The sequence below is a fragment of the Gaeumannomyces tritici genome (assembly GCF_000145635.1).
Source record: "Gaeumannomyces tritici R3-111a-1 unplaced genomic scaffold supercont2.10, whole genome shotgun sequence".
Taxonomy (NCBI): Eukaryota; Fungi; Ascomycota; class Sordariomycetes; order Magnaporthales; family Magnaporthaceae; genus Gaeumannomyces; species Gaeumannomyces tritici.
In genome coordinates, this window is record NW_008804554.1 from 984649 (window position 1) to 1003474 (window position 18826).

Genomic DNA, 18826 nt, shown 5'->3' on the forward strand with positions numbered 1-18826 from the left:
ACTTGGACAGGTTACGTGTACCTCGGATACAAATTATGAAGAGGTCTGTGGTGTTCTGGTGCTGAGCGAAATCTGGCTAGAAGGCCAAGCTGAGCAAGCGCGCCGGCTTTGGGAGAGACGGGCTATTAAGTAGAAAACGGATCCAAAATAGCCTCAGGGTGGCTCAGTCCGAATGGCGTGGCAATAGCAACTCGCACGAGTGAGCAGGGTGGCCGGTGATCCGGGGATCCAGGGAATTACCGGGTGAGGAGAAAATAACAGGACCAGGGTCCGCCGTCGAGAGCTGCAGCCCGTTCTCGCCAAGGTTTAGGTTCGAGAGTGGGCGGTGCTTGAAGACGGGCAGCGAGATAAGGTCCAGCGTCAAGACAAGCCGGGGCAGCCCGTATCAGGTGAGGAAACAAGACTAGCAGATGGCAGCACGCGCTATCGGACAAAATGGGTCGACGATAATTAGCCTGCGAGCGCTTGCGGCAAGTTCCTGGCCTGGCCGATTGCGAGGTCCAGCTATAGCACCGTGTGTATCTCCTGGGCGATAATGACAAGGACAGTCGCGGCGTTTTATAGCAGGCGCCAAGGGCCGGCGGCAGCAATGTTGCGCCGACTCTGTTTGTATCACCGTCCAGTCCGCGGGGCGCAAAGTGACTGCTGTCGAGTCGAGTCCGGGTCGTGGGCCAGATGCAAGATGTTGCCTAGTGGAAGAGAGAGAGATCCCCGAACGCTTGGCGCCAGCGTTGTTTGTCTGTCTGCCGCTTGATCCTGGCTGGGGGTTGGGCCGGGCTGCGTTTGGAGATTGGTCGGGTATCGACGGGATGGATAGGTTAATAGTGCTGCCGGTGGGCGTGCTGACGGACGGGTCTTGATAACAGAAGCGATGCGAAGGGGACAGGAGGGTGCTTGATGTATGTATGTATGTCTGCCTGTCGATTGATCCCTCTGCAGTTGCTAGACCGAGACCAGGCAGGGTGGCCAGGGTGGTGGCTGCGGGATTGCTGCAGCTGAGCGGAGCAGTCCTTCAATCTATTTTCTGCTCCTTCTAGGCGCCTAGCGATGTCAGAATGGAGCCCCTACGAGGGCGCCCATTGCGAAAAAGACTGGGCGTGCTGGGCTCAAGCTGCCATCCATTTCAGCCACAACGCACTTTCTTGGAAATTGCCTTGGGCATGGGTGGACCTGCCAATATCAACAGGACGGGACTCGGAAGGGCTAGCTCTTTCAATTTCCGCTTCTGCGCTGTCCATTCTGCGCCCGGCTAGCTGAAGCGTGAGAACAAACGGGCGTCTGACTGGAGACGTCACCACTTTCATTATCGGCACCAATGTACCCCTGCTATCAGAAGTACCCGACAGTCGGGCAGTCCCGTACTGGATGATCTGCCACGACATTAGCTGGGAGAATGTCATCCCAGGGCACATGGTCCGCTGCAGCGAACAACCCAGCGTCGTCATTGATGCAAAAAGCATAGGATAGCCATTAGGTTGGCATTAGGTTACCAGATGTACTGTGGCACTCCTTGTCGGCTGCCTCCTATCCACCCCCATCCGCCTGCCTCAAAGGTGACGGGGCTAGAGCCGCCAGGGTTGGTCGCCCAATCCAGCCGACGGGTTGAGTGGCAGCGATTGACTTTGGTGACGGCAACTGTTCGTTTGTTCGCTCGCCTTCGTCGGGCGGTGTCAACAGCATCCACCTGGTGCTGCCGACTCGCTCACTGAGATTGGTCGTTTATTCACCGCATTGAACACTCACAAACGGGATCCCACCTGGATGCAGCCAACCCGCCCCGGTGTCCCAGCTTCCATCATGGTCCTCGTCAGCATCGAGATCTGGGCAGCTCCATTGAGTAACCAGGAACGCACCTCGCCTGGCCAAGGACAGCACCAGCCTGTCCCCACCCGTTTTCTGTTGGATGCTGCCTTCCCCACTGATCGACGCTAACAGACGGGCCCAGAACGCTTGCTTCTGCTGGGCGCCACGGCTGGCTGATCGGCGCCGCTGCTTCCTGCTTTGGAGTATCGTGCGCCCGTGCCTGCGTACGCTCCCACCCTGAGTGATTCTTTTTGCTGGTCAATCTGCTGGTCTCGTGGCTTCAGAGCCTCCAGAAGGGCGGTTACACAGTTGTGACGGCGTAGCTAGGCGATCCTGGATCGGCAGTTGAATCACTGGGGCGCGGGGATTTTTTTCTTTCTTTCTCCTCTGGCTCTCCTCATCGGTCACTAGCTCAGGATCGAAAGGGAGGCTCAGCGGTGAGCGAGTCCATGCCATCATCGATCTCAGACAGAGTCCATGACCTCATTGGCCGCGCCTCCGGAAAGACATCCGTTCAGCTAAGTCTCCGAGCGCTCCTGATTGCATCATGCCCACGGACAGCGTCCACGTTTCCCCGCGGCGCTCGGTTTCTTCTTTTGCATCTGTGTCGCTGCCATGACTGCCTCGCACCCCTTCCCCGCTCTGCCAATGTATTTGTCACGGGAACACGCATCCCGCCCGGGGCGTCGGGAGGTTCAAAGGGCGTCAGTGGCGTCTTACGTACTTTTCTACTAACAAAAACGACCTGCAGGTCGTATCAGCTCTTCTAGCCGCCACACGTGGCACGAGGACAGAATTCTTTCACGCTGTGCATCTTTAGCCGAGGAGTACCTCGCATGGTATCACGTGACCTGGATTATTGGTCTTACCCCGCCATCGTTGGTGCATTCAAGTCCCTTCTGTCATGAGATGGGCACATCTAGTGTTGGCTTGTCACACCCAGGAGCCTGTGCATGCTGTGCTTGAGTCTGGGGATTGCGCCATGGCGGCTGAGCATCAGACATGGCCCCTGAAATGGCCTCACGGGCTGCCCGAGTGTTTTTCGTCGCATCTCACCCACGCAAAAAGGCGTCTTCTATGCTATACGCACGTGACTCTGCACAAAATCGCGCGGGCCTGTGACGGAAGCCCGTCCTGAACCCCAGAACCAAGCACATGCACGCCTCTTGCCCAGCCGCGCACCATGGAACGCTTCTGTTGGCAGTACCTACAGCTAGAGAGCTCCCTAGACTTCCCCGCGCCCGAGGCCCTGCGCGAGGAGGCGTGCCAGGAGGAGCTGTTTCGGCGCCTGTTTGCCGACGGCGCCCTGGCCCACCCGCCGCCGCACCGGTACCAGCTCGCCGTGCTCAAGGAGCTCGTGAGCCGCATCGAGGCCAGCATCGAGGACTGGGATCAACATGTACTGTAACCTTGCCCCTTTTTCATCCCAACTAGGGCACCACGCCACAGGAGAGCGCTACCAAAAATACACGCAAAGTTTTCGGGGTTTCTTGTTCTAATATGTCGCTACTCTCTTCTGATTTTTATTCCCTCGTTCCAGGGAGTCTCGGATAACCTGGCAGCAGCCTTAATGGGGCTTATCGCACAGCCGCTGCAGTCTGAGGCGACGGCGGCGCAGCAGAAGAGCTACGTAACTTATCACCTCTCGCTGCTCGAGCCAGCCCCAGCAGCCACAGAAAAGGGATACACGACAGCAGCAGCGACCCCGACCATCGCGCTGCTCGAGGCGCGCTCGCTCATATCGGCCTTGGGCACGACGGGCCTGCGCACGTGGGAGGCGGCCCTGCACCTGGGCCAGTACCTCTGCGCGTCCGACTCGGGCCGCCTGGCCGACGGCGGCACCGTTGTGCGGGGCCGGCGCGTGCTGGAGTTGGGCGCGGGCACGGGGTACCTGTCGGTCCTGTGCGCAGCGCACCTCGGCGCGGCGCGCGTCGTGGCGTCGGACGGGTCCGACGACGTCGTCAACGCCCTGCCCGACAGTCTCTTCATCAACGGGCTCCAGCACGACCCCTCCTCCTCCTCCTCGCCGGCCCGCGTGGCGCCCATGGACCTCAAGTGGGGCCACGCCCTCGTCGGCACCGAGGACGCGGCCTGGGACGGCGGCAGGGGCGTCGACATCGTGATCGGCGCCGACATCACGTACGACAAGGGGCTGGTCGGGGCCCTGATGGGTACGCTGGTGGAGCTGGCGGGAATGTTCCCCGGCGTCGAGATCGTGATTGCGGCCACGGAGCGCAACAGGGAGACGTACCAGGCCTTCCTGGACGCCGCGGGCAGGTCCGCAGAGCTGCAGGTGGTGGGCCACGTCGACTTTCAGGTCGATGGCAGCAGGGGGCCGTTTTTCGACAGCGCCGTGCCGATACACATCTGTAGGTTGCTGGGGAAGCGTGCAAAGTAACCGATGGCGGTTGACCCTGCTGTCTCAATCATATGCTCGTATTCTGGTTTGTCCATTTGACCCAGCTCTCAGCTTGCTTCAAGGTCTGCCAGACAAGCAGCATACTAGGCCCTAACGTCAAGCTAGCCCCTCCAATCCTCATCGTTCAAGCTACAGGCAAGCTAAGCGCTCTCGCAATCGCTGTGTAGAGCTCGCTTCCGTCGTCCTGAGCGCGAGTTAATTGATAGCTCGACCAGCTTCTGGGTTTACGAATTGCCAAGGGAAACCCCGCACACGTAATGATGAAGGTGCTTGATTGGCTGGCTATCTCCTTCTTTCACGCGGTCCTTCTTTCACGAGTCATCCCGAAGGGATAAATGTGCTTTGATTGGCTGGTCGCCTCCTCCTTTAATGCTAACTTCCCTCCCTCCCCACCTACGGCTGTTGTAGCCTTAGGCATCAGCTGCCCTCCACTTTTTGTTAGGGCACACATCTAATTTGACCCTGGCCCCGCACCTTCCTGCTGATTCAGCCAGGGCTCCGCCATTTGGCTCACAACAGAAACCAGAGCGCATCAGCAAAAAAAACAGCCCGCACCAAAAGACTTGCCTTCTCGACGACGACAACCAGAAAGATCCCCGGCATCACCACCCAGCCATAATCACAAGCCGCAACCATGGCCGACGCCGATACCCCGGTTACCCTGCGCACGCGCAAGTTCATCCGCAACCCGCTGCTGGGTCGCAAGCAGATGGTCGTGTGAGTAGCTCCTGTCCGCCCGTTGCTTGAGATGCTCTTCTTGTGCGCTCTTTCGGTCGGTGGCAGCCTGCAGCGGCGACGGCTTCAACTCGCTGGGAACAACGCAATCTGGCGATGGAGGACCGGGCGAAGACAGCAAAACCGATCGAGCGAACTCGCTGCGTTGGACAATGTGGCTCGCGACACGAGCCAACCCAATCGATCGCCAGCCAATTCCACCCGATCATCAATCGACACTCCCGATCCTCCTTGTCTTCTCCCTCTGTCTCCCGGACAAGCCATCGATCCAGCCATCCCCACGCTCAGCCTCTGCAATTCGACCGAAAGAGCCAGCGAGCAGACGCGCGGGGCCCGATGCCAATTGATGGCAGACTCGACTAACTTCTCTCTTCAGTGACATCCTGCACCCCACCCGCCCCAACATTTCCAAGGATGAGCTCCGCGACAAGCTGGCTGGCCTGTACAAGGCCACCAAGGATCAGGTCAGCGTCTTCGGCCTGCGCACCCAGTTCGGTGGCGGCAAGACCACCGGTTTCGCCCTGATCTACGACTCCCCCGAGGCTCTCCAGAAGTTCGAGCCTCGCTACAGGCTGGTCCGCATCGGCAAGGCCACCAAGGTCGAGAAGGCCAGCAGACAACAGCGTGCGTATTGCCCCCCGGCCCTGCCCCTCCATCCGCCAGACTTGCTGACCATCTCTTTCCCCCTCCACAGGCAAGCAGCGCAAGAACAGGCAGAAGACCCTCCGCGGCACGGCCAAGGTCAAGGGCGCGAAGGCGAAGAAGGACAAATAAATGCAAAATATCACGGCGCATGGGAGGGTTTCCTGGGGTTCCGCTCCCTATTCACGATCTCTTGTTGGTTCCTGTCCCCCATTTTGGACAGGACATCGCCTTCATCATGGTGTTCTGGGGGAACTGGGCACACATCCATGGGCACCGTCGTGCTCCTGGCTTTGCTGTTGTTGGCTTGGGCTCGACCTGCTCGCCCTTTTCTTTTTGCGGGCGGGGTGAAGCGTCGGGATGAACCAACAAAAAACAACATGCATGTTTTTCTGCCTCTTACTACAATTTACCGGAAAATCGGTCATGGCGGCGTGAAGGGATGGGCATCGAATTTTATATTTTTTTTTGACATGATGGTGGGATCAGTGCACCTTGTGATTTGCGGATGCGGGTTGAGTTGTTCGAGTGAACATCGGCTTTTCCCTGTTTTCAAGTGCACAACGTGGGTTACCGCACTGACCTGGAGACTGAGGCAGCGCAAACAGTAGTCGGATGCAATTTGATGCTGAGAAACGAGCTCGTGGGGAAGATGGAGATGTCGCCCTGCAGAACGCAGCCCTTTTACGCATAAAGAAATAGCACGAGATGTCCGGCCATCCCACCTACAAAACCGGGCTGTCCAAGAGCAAAACAGACAGGCCTGTGACCAAAGAGAGAGACAACAGCGCGTCTACCCACAGAAAGCACACGTCTCCTCCAGCCCGTCCATCCCAAGTCAGGGTCAAGACCACGCCGCCATGGCCCCAACAGCCCCGACAAACCCCGCAGCGACCACCCACAAGGCAGGCGCGCGCGCGCCCGGCGACGCGGCGCCCCAGTACCCGTCGCCGCAGTACTCGTAGCCGGCGCGCACGACGCAGTTCCACTGGCCGCCGCCGGGGTTGCCCCAGCTCTGCCGCGTGCTGGCGCCCGCCGGCGCGCTGTTGCCGCTGTCTACATGCACCTCAGCCGCTGCCGGTATCCCCTGCGCCGCCGCCTGGATCGCCGCCACCGTCTCGGTCGAACCCCGGCTCGCCGGCGCCGGCAGAGAAGGCGGCGACGGCGTCTGTGTTTGCTCGCACCAGGACGGAGAGGCTGCTGCGCGGCTGGGGCTGGGGCTGGGGCTGGGGCTGCTGCGCGACGGGGCGCCGGACGATGTAAAAGGTGCCGTCGTCGGCGGCGGCGGTGGCGGGTGCTTCTGTTGTCGCTGCTGCGGCTGCTAGCAGGGACGAGGGTTGGAAGAGCAGCGTCAGTAGCTGGATGGCGATGATGAGGAAAGCCCGCATCGTTGCGGTAGATGAGAAGGCAGCTTGGTGTCCTGGGCGGGGGGCAGGGGTGGTGGCGCGGGGGTGTGTTGCGTCAACAGAGACCGCGCGTGTCCCGGTATCCCAACGAGAGAAGTCGGTGTTCTAGTGGACGTTGAGTGATGCTGTTGGGTAAGAGTGAGCAAAGAATATGAAGCCAGGATGTCGCCAAGCTGCATGGGAGAGTACATTTATCACTTTTATATATCGGATCCCACGTGTCGTCACGCCCGCACCAAGGCGCTTCGCCGGCACATTTTGCTGTCACAGGGCAAGATGGACACCGGCGGGCCGAGAAGGAGGGAGATGGCGATGATATCACTGGGCGACCGGGCTCCGCCAAGAAAAGAAAACGCCTCGATCCCGGGACTGGGGGCTCGGTAGGCGCTGCGACAGGCAGTGGGTAGGTATCATTCGTCTCCTTCTTTCCTTCCTTCGCGCACATGGCTGGCGGGCCGCGCAACGATGCAGGAGCCGGGAAGTATTGCCGCCGGCAACCCTTATGCAGGCTGCCTATACCCATCGCCCTCTCGGTGTGTGGCTAATACCGGTGTTGGAGATATCACGTATACAATGTGACCCTCTGGCAGGCAGGGGAATGTTACGGATATATGCACGTGTATATCTATGTCATGATGTCCATAACATGGGTACCTAGATAGTTTGCAGCTGCGCAAAGCAAGGCATTGCGGACCGGGCCAGCCGATGCAGTTAGCAAAAGACTTGACTACATCTTGACCGGACGGCACGCTGAAGGTGCGCTGCTTGTTTTTTCGTGGTAGGGGCGGTTATGTTCGCGAACGCAAAAATGGCGAGGCGGGCAGGATGCGTTGTCCAAGTCAGATCCGTCGGCATGATCCAAGCTGTCAGGGGTAATCCATGGACGTGCTGATGGAAACGTCTGCATTTGCTCGCATCGACTAGAATCCATGGCATTGATTGGTTGGCGTCGTTATGCAGACTACCTCGCTCATTGTGCTAGAGCGGCTGCCTGGGAAACCACTGCGCCAGTCGAGGTATTTTGTTGCATCGAGTGAGGTAACGAACACGACACGACTGCAGCTTTCACCGAAATCCCAAATACCTAACCATGGAAGAAACCGCGATGGATATAGTTCAAACATCGACCCTGAGCTGGCACACCGGAAGTGGTCTCTATCCTATATACGCTTGATAGCCGTATTGATATCTCGGAATGGAATGCCTCGGACCAAACCCAACAAAACAAAAATAAAAAGACGCTGGCAGCCATACTAGGCTCCAGTATGGGGGTATTCGTGTGTCCACAGTTAGCTACAGTGGACCGGGAGGGTGTTCAAGCAACGGACAAGAGACCGTGTATTAGAAGACAAAGATCGATAGTGTCTGACAGGTTCTTTGCGAGATATTCGTCGATGTCGGTTGAAACAGTGGTGTGCATGTGGAAAATGGCCGGATCGAAGCGGGCTGGTCTCAGCTGCGGTACTCGACCACAAAGCGTCTCTCGACAAGTTGTAGAGTGCCCGACGTCTCTTCGCCTTCGAAGCGGAGATTAACCTTGCCTGTAGCGGCGTCTGTACCCATTACTTCGGCCTTGTAGAATGTGGTGCTATCTGGGTACAGTGCGAGTACCGTCTTCCCCTTGTCCAGGTTGGGGAGTTCCTGGCTGGGGCCGGGGATCGGGATCATGTTGCTGGCGCTGGTGCGGTACTCTGTCCTCTGGTCTGGCGGCAGATCAGGGTCCTCGTCCTTGACCTTGTACCGCCGCGACTTGCCCTCGCCTAGCACCTGCTGCACCTTGCCCAGGTACCAGTCTGGGCTGTCGCTACTAACTGTCTGCTTAGGCTTGAAGGCGACGTCCTGGCCCTTGCTGAAGACCACCTTAGACCGCTGCGTGGCTGCTGCAGATGCTGCTGCAGCCGCTGCCGCCGCGGTCGACGACGCCGAAGGGGTTCCGACCGAGGCCCCGGGTGCGGCAGAGACGGAGCCTGCGGCCGAGGAGGACCCCGTGGCCGGGGGCTCGGCGCTGTCGGCCTTGGGGGTGTCCCGGTCGGCGCCTCGCGGGGGGACGCTGTCGCGATTCCCGGAGCGGTCGCTACCGGCATTGCCCAGCTTGCGGGTGGTGTGGTGGCTACCAAGGGGGGAGGGCACGGGCGACTCGGCGCCGTCGAAATCGTAGAGCGAGGCCGGGTCGCGCATTGAAGACGACTCGCGGGCCTCGCGGGCCTGCTCGCGTTGCTGCTCGCGCATGGCGCGGCTCGGGTTGCGGCCGGACCCCGAGAGCAGACCCGAGGCGGAGCGGGAAACGCCCAGGTGGTGGGAGCTGCCGCCTTTGGAGCCCAGGTCCCCGCCTTCAGCCTCTTCCTTGGCCTTCTGGATGGCGCTCAGGACTTGGACTCGCTCCTTGGCCGACTTGATGAGCTCGACGAGCGAGTCCGAGTTTTTGACGCCGCGACGGAATAGCTCCTCGAGCTTGCGCTCCTCGGCCTCGATCGAGGGCATCGAGTCCGGGTTCTGGGCCATGTACGAGTCCTGGCCCTGGATGCTGCGCACGTTGTCGGTGCTCTCGTTCAGCATGTCGACAATCTGGCGCATGTCGTCCTTGGACTGCTGCCATAGCTGCACCTCCTCGCCCTGGCCGCCATTGCGGTTGGGGCCGCGCGAGTTGCGGTTGCGCTGTGACGACATCGGGGTCGACGCGCGGCTGGTGGGCGTGTCTTCTTCTACAAAGGGCGGGCAGGGCCAAGGGAGCAGGAGAGGAAGCCGACTGTCAACGTAAAACCGAACTCGCGTCACGCCCCGTGCTCGGGCAGGGAGGCCAGGCAGGGAGGCCAGACAGGGAGGCCCAGGCAGGGCGGCTCAGGCAGCACGGCCCTCGTCCTTACCTGCTGCTGCTCCACTAGAGGTGCGGGGCCGTCCTCCGCCGCCGCCTCCTCGGCTGGCTGCTGGGGCGGGCGAGGGAGACTCGCGGCCGCGCTTCCTGGGCAGCGGCGCGGGCCGGGCGATAGGCGGCGCGGAGCTGTCCTTGGAGTTTGTGGTTTGGCGGCCGGCGCCGGGGGTGCTCCAGTAGCCGCCGAGCGTGTCCTCGATCTTACCGACCTCAGGCCGTTTCTTCCTCCGGTCAGCCATGGGACATCGCCTGTCAGCTGGCGCGCGAGAAGGTGGTGGTGGTGGCTATGGTTATGGTTATGGTCATGTGGTGCTGGTGCTGGTGCTGGTGCTAGTGGTGGTGGTTGTGATGATAGTGGTGATGATGATAGTGGTGATGATGACAATAACAGAGGACAGGTTGAGCCGGTCAGGACAAGTCATTTCTCACCGCAGTTCTGGGGGAAAAGTTGAGGAAGGAGAAGGGTGACGGCGGATTGTTTTTTTCAGACGCAGTGCTCAAGTCGCGACGGCGAGATGACCGATTGATTCCTCGACTGCGTCAGTCGCGCGAGGCGATCTCCAGGCGAGGGCCCCTTTCACGACTCGGGCCGAGGATGCGATGTGGAGCAGACGCTGCAGGCGGATGGGCCTTGAGGGAAAGCGCGAGCCGGCGTTGTCTTGTCACGGTCGAGGCTTGGTGTGCTGGCTGGGTGCCTTTGGGTGGTAGTAGGCCTTTAGGTGTCTTCAAGGTTGCTGTTTTGGGTGGCTGTGGGCGGGCGATGGCTGCCTGTGCCTTTATGTGCTCCCAACCAGCTGCGCCTGCATTTTGTGTGCCGTCAGCGCGTCCTGAACTGAACGCCTCTTGCTTCAAGAGTGAAGCTTGTGGGCTTTTTACACGGCATGCACGTAATTGGCCCGGCCATCTCACGGCATAAAGCAATCCCACCACCTAGCACATGGGCGGGCGTATCTTCGCTGGAGGGCGCTGGAGCTGGTGAAATCACTAGAGCCAAAAAGAGCAGGCGGTCAACGTGCATCGTACAGTCTACGCCCATAAGACACGGTGCCGTGCCACAGCGATGACTTGCTGCCCCGCTCCAATCCCAGGAGGAAGGAACCCCTCACCAAAGCTATGGTTGTCAATGCCATCGATGGTTCTGGTCCAATTGTGTGGGAACGGGGTGTGGCAGATTCACTGACGTCAAATAGAAGAACCCACCACCTCTAGGCCACCTAGACCCAGCAACGAAAGAACGACAAACGAACGCCTCAACCCTGGCCAGACCAGTCTGACCTCCATCCAGCCTTTGACCTCGGCACCACCCACCGCACAGCAAGCAAACACATACACACCCACGATGCAGGTCCCTCTGTTCAGGCTCCAGTGTGGAGTCAACTCGTACGACTGGGGAAAGAAGGGCTCCGAGTCGGCCGCCGCAAAGTTCGCTGCCGTAACAGCCCCCGCCGACTTCAGCGTCCAGGACGACAAGCCCTACGCAGAGGTGCGAGAACGTCTGGCGCCAGAAACAGCTTCTAACAGCCACTGACCCTACCCAACGCTACCTTGGACTTTGGTCTTCACAGCTATGGATGGGAACCCACCCCTCCAACCCGTCAAAGGACGTGGACACGGGCCGCTCCCTGCTCGAGCTCGTCGAAGAGAACCAGGCTTTCCTTTCGCCCGCCGTGACGGCCAAGTTTGGCCGCAAGCTGCCCTTCCTGTTCAAGGTGCTCTCCATTGGCAAGGCCCTATCCATCCAGGCCCACCCCAACAAAAAGCTTGCCGAAAAGCTGCACGCCCGCGACCCCAAGAACTACCCTGACGACAACCACAAGCCCGAAATGGCCATCGCCATCACCCCCTTTGAGGGTCTCTGCGGCTTCCGTCCGCTCGACGAGATCGCCCACTTCCTTGATGCCGTACCCGCCCTCCGGGAGCTGGTGGGCGAGGACAAGGCGGCGCAGTTCACAGCCGCCGCAAAGGACGGGAGCGCCGACGAGGGCGCCAAGAAGAAGGCGCTGCGTGAGGCCTTTAACGCCCTCATGTCGGCATCCGAATCGGCGCTCGCGGCGGCGACGGAAAAGCTGGTAGCTGATGCGGCAGGCGAGGGGGCAGAGTTCGCCGGCAAGGGCGTGGCTTCGACGTCCGGCAAAACGCTGTCGGAGCTGGTGGGTAGGTTGCACGGGCAGTTCGGGGCTGACTATGGCTTATTTGTGCTTTTCTTTTGCAATTTTGTAACGCTGGAGCCGGGCGAAGCGCTGTTCCTGCAAGCCGACGATATCCACGCGTACGTGTCGGGCGACATCATGGAGTGCATGGCAGCGTCGGACAACGTGGTGCGGGCTGGGTTTACGCCAAAGTTTAAGGACGTGCCCACACTTGTGGACATGCTTACCTACGGCTATGCACCCATCGACGAGCAGAAGATGCAGCCGCGCGACTATCCCTTCGCAACGCTTAACCGGGCGGCTTACAGCTCCGGGTCGCATGCGCTCCTGTACGATCCGCCTATCGAGGAGTTCAGCGTGGTCGGCGGCTCGCTCAAGGCCGAAGGAGCCAAGGCCTCGTTCGACCCCATCGACGGGCCCAGCATCGTCATCTGCACCAAGGGCAGCGGCAAGATCTCGGTCGGGCCGACGGTGAAGGAGCTCAAGGAGGGGTGGGTGTACTTTGTGGGCGCGACGGCCGAGTGCGTTATCGAGGCCGAGGGGCTGGCCGAGGGCGAGGAACTCGTTTTCTTCAAGGCCTTTTGCGAGGTTGAGGACCACAGCAACGGCAACGGCGGCGCCGCGTTGTAAGTGGTGCTAGTGCGATGTCGCATATACATGGCGGGGCGGACGGCAAGATAGTGGCCTAGGGTTTCATCTGCTGTGTGACACGTCGGTACATGTCGGTATGCATGCCAATATCGCCGGTTCCCTTGGAGGCAACGGTGCTCGGCAGCAAATGAGAGCGATAGGCTTGGTAGGCACGCTTTTCCAGCATGCAGAGTAAGGAGATTACCAAGATATGAGATGGGTCTCGAGGTAATCAGACGAGCGTGCAGTATTTGTTGCGAGACGAATCGAACCGAATTGGTGCATGTGTCTGGCTGTATGTAAGGCGTCAAGTGGCGTCCATGGGTCGTGACTGGACGGGCAAGAGAAATCATGGAACAGAAAAAAGGGACCTCAAAGGGCCTCGAAAGGGACCTTGCCCCTGGTCGGGGTAAATTTGCTGCCAACAAGGCTCCACACACCCATTGTCGCCTGTTCTCTGCAAACCCCTGCATTGCCGCCATTTCACTTGAAGGTTCTGTATGTTCTTCTCTCGGAGCACACCTTGTGCAGATTGCAGGTCTGGAGACAGGCAGTATCTCATCCGTGCTCGGCCTGTCTGCCGAAAAGGTTTCCATGGCACGGCCCCAGGTCCCCGTCGCAGGTTGCAGGAGATCAATGACCAGCACACTGGATGGCTAGGGGGATTGTAAATGCTGCCATGGGATTCTTCGGGCCCAACCTGAATTTGTGTGCTTTTATGTAAACTTTAGCTGGCTTTGGTGGTTCAGTTGAATGGCTCAAGCTTAAAGGGGCCTCCAACAATTCAACCAGCGCATTTTCCCTTGGTGGGGAAGGACCACGATCTCGGGTGCGGTTGCTCAGGAACGGGGCCCACCCCCAGGCCCTTCTGTGCGTGTTGAGATCAGGGGCTCGGCAGGAACAGCATGCGCCCAGGCTGCTGCTGCGCTGGAGGACCCAAGCCAGCCAGCACCCGTGCACGCGGCACTTCCAGATAGAGATAGGTACAAGCACATATTAAGCATAAGCACGCACTCGACTGAGCTCCGAGCACAGCGCCAGACACAGCCAAGGCTGGCGATTCGCCCATCGAGACAATTGGAACAACAACAAAACAAAAAACAGAACGAGAGAAGAAGCCAAAGCCCCGACCACGTGGACTTTATTAGCGTTGAGCTGTGACGACTGCCAACTTGCAGTTCTCGTGTTCGTCCTGGCATTTTCCAGAGCCTGCAGTTGCTGCCTTCGTCGCCTGCTGCCTCCCGCACGACCCAAGCGAGCCCCAGAAAAAATTCCCGATAAAATCATCACCCGCGCCAGGCAAACCCAGCCCAGCCCCAAATCCACCCCTGGGCCGGACTGACTTGACCTGCCTTTGTCGCGAAAACGCTAAACCTCGATAGCGCCTCCTCCCCACCTCGTCCTGCCCCCACACACTGTCTAGTTCTGGTCCCCTACTTTGGTCCCCAGGCACTCTGCTCCCCTTGATCTACCGTCGGCCGACCGCGTCCTTGTTCCTGTCACTCGTTCTGGCTCGTCGTCCGCCCTGATAGCGACCGACCAACCCCCGAGCCTGCCACTGCTTCGAAAACGAGCGCTCGTCCACCGGCCTTCGCCAGCTCGCCCTCTCGACTGCCGCCTCGATAGCCGAGCAAGGACAGCAAGGTCCGATAGCAGCGACCAACGCGTCGTCACGGCAAAAAAAAGACAACCACAGCCGCCGCCTCCGCCGCCGCCGCAATCATGGGTGGCCAGCTCTCTAAGATGATGGGCAAGATCTTCGGATCCAAGGAGATGAGGCTGCTGATGCTGGGGCTCGACGCCGCCGGCAAGACCACTATCCTGTACAAGCTCAAGCTGGGCCAGGACGTTACCACAATCCCCACCGTCGGCTTCAATGTCGAGACGGTCACGTACAAGAATGTCAAGTTCAACGTTTGGGATGTCGGTGGCCAGGACAAGATCCGCCCTCTTTGGAGGCATTACTTCAGCGGTACGTCTGTATGTCTTCTCCGCTTGGGCGCGATCTGACCTTTGATGCTGACTCCGCTGCTGCGAATAACAGGAACCCAGGGCCTGATCTTTGTCATCGATTCGTCGGACCGGAAGCGCATGGACGAGGCCAGGCAGGAGCTGCATCGTATCATCAATGACCGGGAAATGAAGGACAGTCTGCTTCTGGTGTTTGCGAACAAGCAGGACGTTGAAGACGGTATGTCGACCCGGAATCCCGGCACACCTTTTCAACAGACAGGATCCCCCTAGACCAGACAAGCTGACCCCTGCCTCTCTCGACTCTCCAGCAATGAAGCCACAAGAGGTCACAGAGGCCCTCCAGCTCTCCAAGCTTAAGGACAAGATCTGGTACGTGGTGCCCAGTTGCGCCACGACGGGCGAGGGCTTGCTGGAGGGCCTGGCCTGGCTGTCCAACAATGTCAAGGCTCCCCCGGCGCCGGCCAAGAAGTAAACGCTGCCATGTCCCGCCAACTCTGAAGCCTGCCCTCCCCCCGACCGGTCCTTCCTTTTGTCTGCTCTCGCACACCGATGGTACGACAGCGGCGACGACGGCATTCCGCATCGCACATACACTCTGGCGAAGCCGAAACCTGCTACCCTGATCAGACGTATCGATGCTGGATACTGCCACTCGGCCATTGGTAGCTCGCCAGATTCGAACCATGCCACGGAGCCGCCCCGCCCCCGTCCGTTGGCCTCCAGGCCCCTCTTGCGCGGGCCGCACGATGGCCTATCTAATCAGATGGGCGGGCATGGGGTGTTGGTCTCACCGCAGCTGCGCACCTTGCTGCTTGCCCCAGGCTCCCAGACCAGCATATCGTTGTCGCTTTTCCTGATTCGTGCTCCACCTGCCCTCGCCTTTTTTGCTTTGCGACTCACGTGGGCCTCCACAGGGGGTGTTGGCTACTGTGGTTGTGGTTGACTGTATGAACATGCTTCCTCGAGCTCTGGCTCGCTTCTCTTCTATCCGGTCTTCGGGCTTTTCTGTTTTCCTATCAGCCATTGAGCCGGCGTATCCCCCATCTTTGGTCCTATTTGCATTTTAATTCATGCCTCTACGTTCGTTTTGGCTCTGTTACTTTGTCATGTGGCTTTGTCGATTTTTGTAACTGTCCTTTTTGTTGTCTCTCTCGGATGGAGGATACCCAGCTTGTTTTCCCTGGTTTACTTTGACAAGGCAGGTGGAGGACTTAACTGAGAAAAAAAAAAAAAGCAAAAGACCGACCTCGGTGCCTAGTTTTGTGCGCTTTTGGGTCCGTGGGTGTTGTGTCTGTGAGAGGAGGCTTGGTGAGATACCGGGGTGGTGGTTGCTTGAGAGTAGTTGCGTGCTTGTCCTTTTGTTTTTAGATCCTAGGGCAGAACAGAATCCCACGGTCTCGGCGTACTAGACTTTTGTGATGAGGGCGGCCGTGTGAGGTGGTACGCCCACCACCAAAAGGATGGCAATCTTACAGGTCCTAAGTGTGAAGTAGCATCGTTAGTGCCGTAGGGCTTATCCTTGTTTTTTTTACTGTTATTCCTGTTGTGATTCCTATTGTTATTTCCAAATGGAATTGTCCACCGCATGAACAATCATCCGGGATCTGTTTTCACAGCTCTCTGTTGTTTGGGTAGGACTGCCGTCTTTTTACTAGATACGAGGAGCCACAGCATGGACAAGAAGGCGAGGACGCGTGCGTTGATGCAAAATAATCACATGATACCTAAACCACGGAATACTATTATTCCTCTAGGCAGGAAACTCCCCAACGCCACAGTAGCCATGTTTCGTCCCAGGAGGCCGGAACACCCCAAGGAAACCACAAACCCGACAAAAAAAAACACAACGACACCAGAGGCCAGGACACTTCAACCCTAATTCTCCTTGACGCGCTTCCCCGGCCGCAGCGTGTCGTCGGGCAGGCCGCTGCGCTTGGTGCCGGGCAGGCTGCTGGTGCGAATGTCGTTGTCGTCCTGGCTGACGCGGCGGTGCGGGTACTCGGCCTTGCAGCCCTCGAAGCAGTTGTTGCTGGGCCGGTCGCCGCCCGTGGAGAAGAAGGGGTGCTGCAGGGCCGCGGCGGCCGTCAGACGGCGCTCCGGGTCGTACTCTAGCAGGCCCGCCAGCAGCTTGTAGCCCTCGACGCCCAGCGACGCCGGGCTGCCCGCGGGCGGGTGCTGCATGGGGCCCGACGTCTGGCCCTGCGAGATGGTGTGGTAGTACCACTTGTCCAGGTTGGAGTGGCCCGCTATCGACGACGACGACGACGACGAAGACGACGAGCCGGCGCCGCCGCGGGACCCGCCGCCGCCGCCGTAGTGGCCCTGGTGGTGGCCGTGGTGGCTGCTGCTGCTGCCGCCGCCGCCGCCGGGCAGCGGCTGCTGGAGGCTCGAGATGTGCTGGTAGTCGGGCAGGTTGGGCAGCAGCGGCCAGCGCTCCTTGGTGGGCAGGCCGACGATGTCGACAATCTTCTGCATCTGGTTGCGCTGAAACGGCATCGTCTTCTTACCCGCGTCCATTTTGGCCTCCTCGCCCTTGAATATGGGCCGCAGCGACAGCAGCTCGGCAAAGATGCAGCCGACGGCCCACATGTCGACGGCGGGCGTGTAGTGCTTGGACCCCAGCAGCAGCTCGGGGGCGCGGTACCAGATGGTGACGACCACTTTATCGCCGTCGTAGAGGCAGCGCAGCGGCTTCCAGAACAAACGGGCCAGGCCCAGGTCGCCGATCTTGACCTCGCCGGCCGACGTGACCATGATGTTTGCAGGCTTGAGGTCGCGGTGCAGCACCCAGTTGGTGTGCAGGTACTGGCAGCCGTTGAGCAGCTGGAACATGATGCTCTTGATGGTCTGGGGCGGGATCGGGTGCTTGGGCTGCTGCGTGTGGTGGTGGATGATCTGCAGCAGGTCGTGCTCGGCGTAGTCGAACACCATGAAGATGCACTTGTCCTCGAGGATGATCTCGACGAGCCGGATCACGTTCTGGTGGCTCAGCTCCGAGCACAGCGCCATCTCGCGCACCGCCGACTGCGAGATGCCCGTGTACGACACCTCGCCCTCCTTATCGGGCTTGAACTTCTTGATGGCGAACTCCCCCGGCTGGCCCTGCCGCCCGAGCGCCTTGTACACGCGCCCGTAGGTGCCGCTACTAATGAAGCCGATGACCTTGTACTTGTCCATCACCCGCACCTTGCTCTGGTAGCCCGTCGGGCCGGTGCCGCGGTCGGCCGGGTCTGTGAGGAGAGGGTTAGCGAGGAAGGGCATGGTCTAGGTAGATATGTATCGGGAGTTGACACGGAGGAAGATGAGCCAACAGGCGATGCTGTCGTCTGCGCACTTGTGACGGCGACCAGAGCGACTTGCTCCATGCTCGCGTGGCCGGTACTACGCTACACCAGCAAAACTAGCCAGCGGCGGCGACTCAACACCACGGCTCGACAGACCACAAGGGAACACAAGGAAACACAATGAAACACAAGGATGGGGCAGTAAGCACATTGTGGAGTCCCGTACGGCCTCATGATGGGCGGGACTGTGGGCGACGGCGCGCGTTGGCTCGTGGGTTGGGCCTCCCAAACCAGGCTCGACAGTCGCAGGCTGCCAGACCACCAGCCTACTTGCAGTCGGCGCTCTGGGAGGGCAGCACCGGCCCGGCCCGGCTAGGCCTCGCCCACTGGGCTCCGTTTGACAGGCGGGGCCAGCAGGCGGCGGGCAGGCGAGGTGTCAAGGCCCGGATGCGTCGGAAGAGCTGTGCGTGGCGTACGAAAGAGGCGACGGACAGGGAGCGGTGTGCGGGTCACAGCCCAAGAGCGGGAGAGAAGGTCGGGGTTTTATTTTTTTCGATGAGGTGGTCATGCATGTGCGTTATATAGACGGCTCCGTTGTTTGCGGTTTCGGGACGGGGCTGCAGCTGGCATGGACATGGCATGCAGATCTCACGGATATATCTTGGGGCAGCCGCCACCGCCTTGGCCCGCCCTGGCTGCTGTCTGTCCCCTGCACGCACTGTTGGTTCCACAAGCGGGGGGTTCTCTGGAGGGGAGGGTGCAAAAGAGTCGGGGCCGAGTCGGGGGCGGTGGGGGCCTTGGACTTGGGCGGATCGGATGGAGTGCAGGATGCTGTAGACGACGAGGGAAGGGAGAGAGGATGTCGTCTTACTGGCAGGCAATTTGATCGTGGGCGGCGTGGAAGGACGAACCAG

At 59.8% G+C, this 18826-nt stretch overlaps 7 protein-coding genes across 7 annotated transcripts; 4 read left to right on the forward strand and 3 right to left on the reverse strand.

Moving 5' to 3' along the window:
* Positions 1-2986: 2986 nt before the first annotated feature.
* GGTG_13201 (hypothetical protein) lies at positions 2987-4389 on the forward strand (the record flags this gene model as incomplete). The annotated part of the gene is made up of 3 exons (XM_009231106.1): positions 2987-3160; positions 3401-4172; positions 4274-4389. The coding sequence occupies 3 exons, from the start codon at positions 2987-2989 to the stop codon at positions 4387-4389; spliced, it is 1062 nt and encodes a 353-aa protein (XP_009229370.1).
* Positions 4390-4739: 350 nt separating this feature from the next.
* Positions 4740-6133, forward strand: GGTG_13202 (40S ribosomal protein S24). Its single transcript, XM_009231107.1, has 3 exons — positions 4740-4939; positions 5334-5581; positions 5652-6133. The coding sequence occupies exons 1-3, from the start codon at positions 4857-4859 to the stop codon at positions 5729-5731; spliced, it is 411 nt and encodes a 136-aa protein (XP_009229371.1). The 5' UTR covers positions 4740-4856; the 3' UTR covers positions 5732-6133.
* Positions 6134-6443: 310 nt separating this feature from the next.
* On the reverse strand, positions 6444-6987 carry GGTG_13203 (hypothetical protein; the record flags this gene model as incomplete). Its single annotated transcript, XM_009231108.1, has 2 exons — positions 6444-6642; positions 6728-6987. The coding sequence occupies 2 exons, from the start codon at positions 6985-6987 to the stop codon at positions 6444-6446; spliced, it is 459 nt and encodes a 152-aa protein (XP_009229372.1).
* A 775-nt stretch (positions 6988-7762) lies between these two features.
* GGTG_13204 (hypothetical protein) lies at positions 7763-10797 on the reverse strand. The gene is made up of 2 exons (XM_009231109.1): positions 9870-10797; positions 7763-9707 (listed from the first exon to the last, which is right to left on the reverse strand). Exons 1-2 carry the CDS (start codon positions 10111-10113, stop codon positions 8458-8460), a joined length of 1494 nt encoding a protein of 497 aa, XP_009229373.1. The 5' UTR covers positions 10114-10797; the 3' UTR covers positions 7763-8457.
* A 193-nt stretch (positions 10798-10990) lies between these two features.
* GGTG_13205 (mannose-6-phosphate isomerase) lies at positions 10991-12974 on the forward strand. The gene is made up of 2 exons (XM_009231110.1): positions 10991-11357; positions 11440-12974. The coding sequence occupies exons 1-2, from the start codon at positions 11214-11216 to the stop codon at positions 12652-12654; spliced, it is 1359 nt and encodes a 452-aa protein (XP_009229374.1). The 5' UTR covers positions 10991-11213; the 3' UTR covers positions 12655-12974.
* A 730-nt stretch (positions 12975-13704) lies between these two features.
* GGTG_13206 (ADP-ribosylation factor 6) lies at positions 13705-16142 on the forward strand. The gene is made up of 3 exons (XM_009231111.1): positions 13705-14626; positions 14699-14845; positions 14937-16142. The coding sequence occupies exons 1-3, from the start codon at positions 14377-14379 to the stop codon at positions 15098-15100; spliced, it is 561 nt and encodes a 186-aa protein (XP_009229375.1). The 5' UTR covers positions 13705-14376; the 3' UTR covers positions 15101-16142.
* A 361-nt stretch (positions 16143-16503) lies between these two features.
* On the reverse strand, positions 16504-18123 carry GGTG_13207 (CMGC/CDK/CDK8 protein kinase; the record flags this gene model as incomplete). The annotated part of the gene is made up of 2 exons (XM_009231112.1): positions 16504-17858; positions 18021-18123. 2 exons carry the CDS (start codon positions 18121-18123, stop codon positions 16504-16506), a joined length of 1458 nt encoding a protein of 485 aa, XP_009229376.1.
* Positions 18124-18826: the final 703 nt, after the last annotated feature.

Bases quoted from the DNA above. Each gene is read 5' to 3' on its own strand.
- GGTG_13202 (XM_009231107.1), top strand. From the start codon at position 4,857: ATGGCCGACGCCGATACCCCGGTTACCCTGCGCACGCGCAAGTTCATC. The intron at 4,940-5,333 runs GTGAGTAGCTCC...TTCTCTCTTCAG, and splicing joins GGTCGCAAGCAGATGGTCGT to TGACATCCTGCACCCCACCC. The intron at 5,582-5,651 runs GTGCGTATTGCC...CCCCCTCCACAG, and splicing joins GAAGGCCAGCAGACAACAGC to GCAAGCAGCGCAAGAACAGG.
- GGTG_13204 (XM_009231109.1), bottom strand. From the start codon at position 10,113: ATGGCTGACCGGAGGAAGAAACGGCCTGAGGTCGGTAAGATCGAGGAC. The intron at 9,708-9,869 runs GTAAGGACGAGG...CGCCCTTTGTAG, and splicing joins CTCTAGTGGAGCAGCAGCAG to AAGAAGACACGCCCACCAGC.
- GGTG_13205 (XM_009231110.1), top strand. From the start codon at position 11,214: ATGCAGGTCCCTCTGTTCAGGCTCCAGTGTGGAGTCAACTCGTACGAC. The intron at 11,358-11,439 runs GTGCGAGAACGT...TGGTCTTCACAG, and splicing joins ACGACAAGCCCTACGCAGAG to CTATGGATGGGAACCCACCC.
- GGTG_13206 (XM_009231111.1), top strand. From the start codon at position 14,377: ATGGGTGGCCAGCTCTCTAAGATGATGGGCAAGATCTTCGGATCCAAG. The intron at 14,627-14,698 runs GTACGTCTGTAT...TGCGAATAACAG, and splicing joins TTGGAGGCATTACTTCAGCG to GAACCCAGGGCCTGATCTTT. The intron at 14,846-14,936 runs GTATGTCGACCC...TCGACTCTCCAG, and splicing joins CAAGCAGGACGTTGAAGACG to CAATGAAGCCACAAGAGGTC.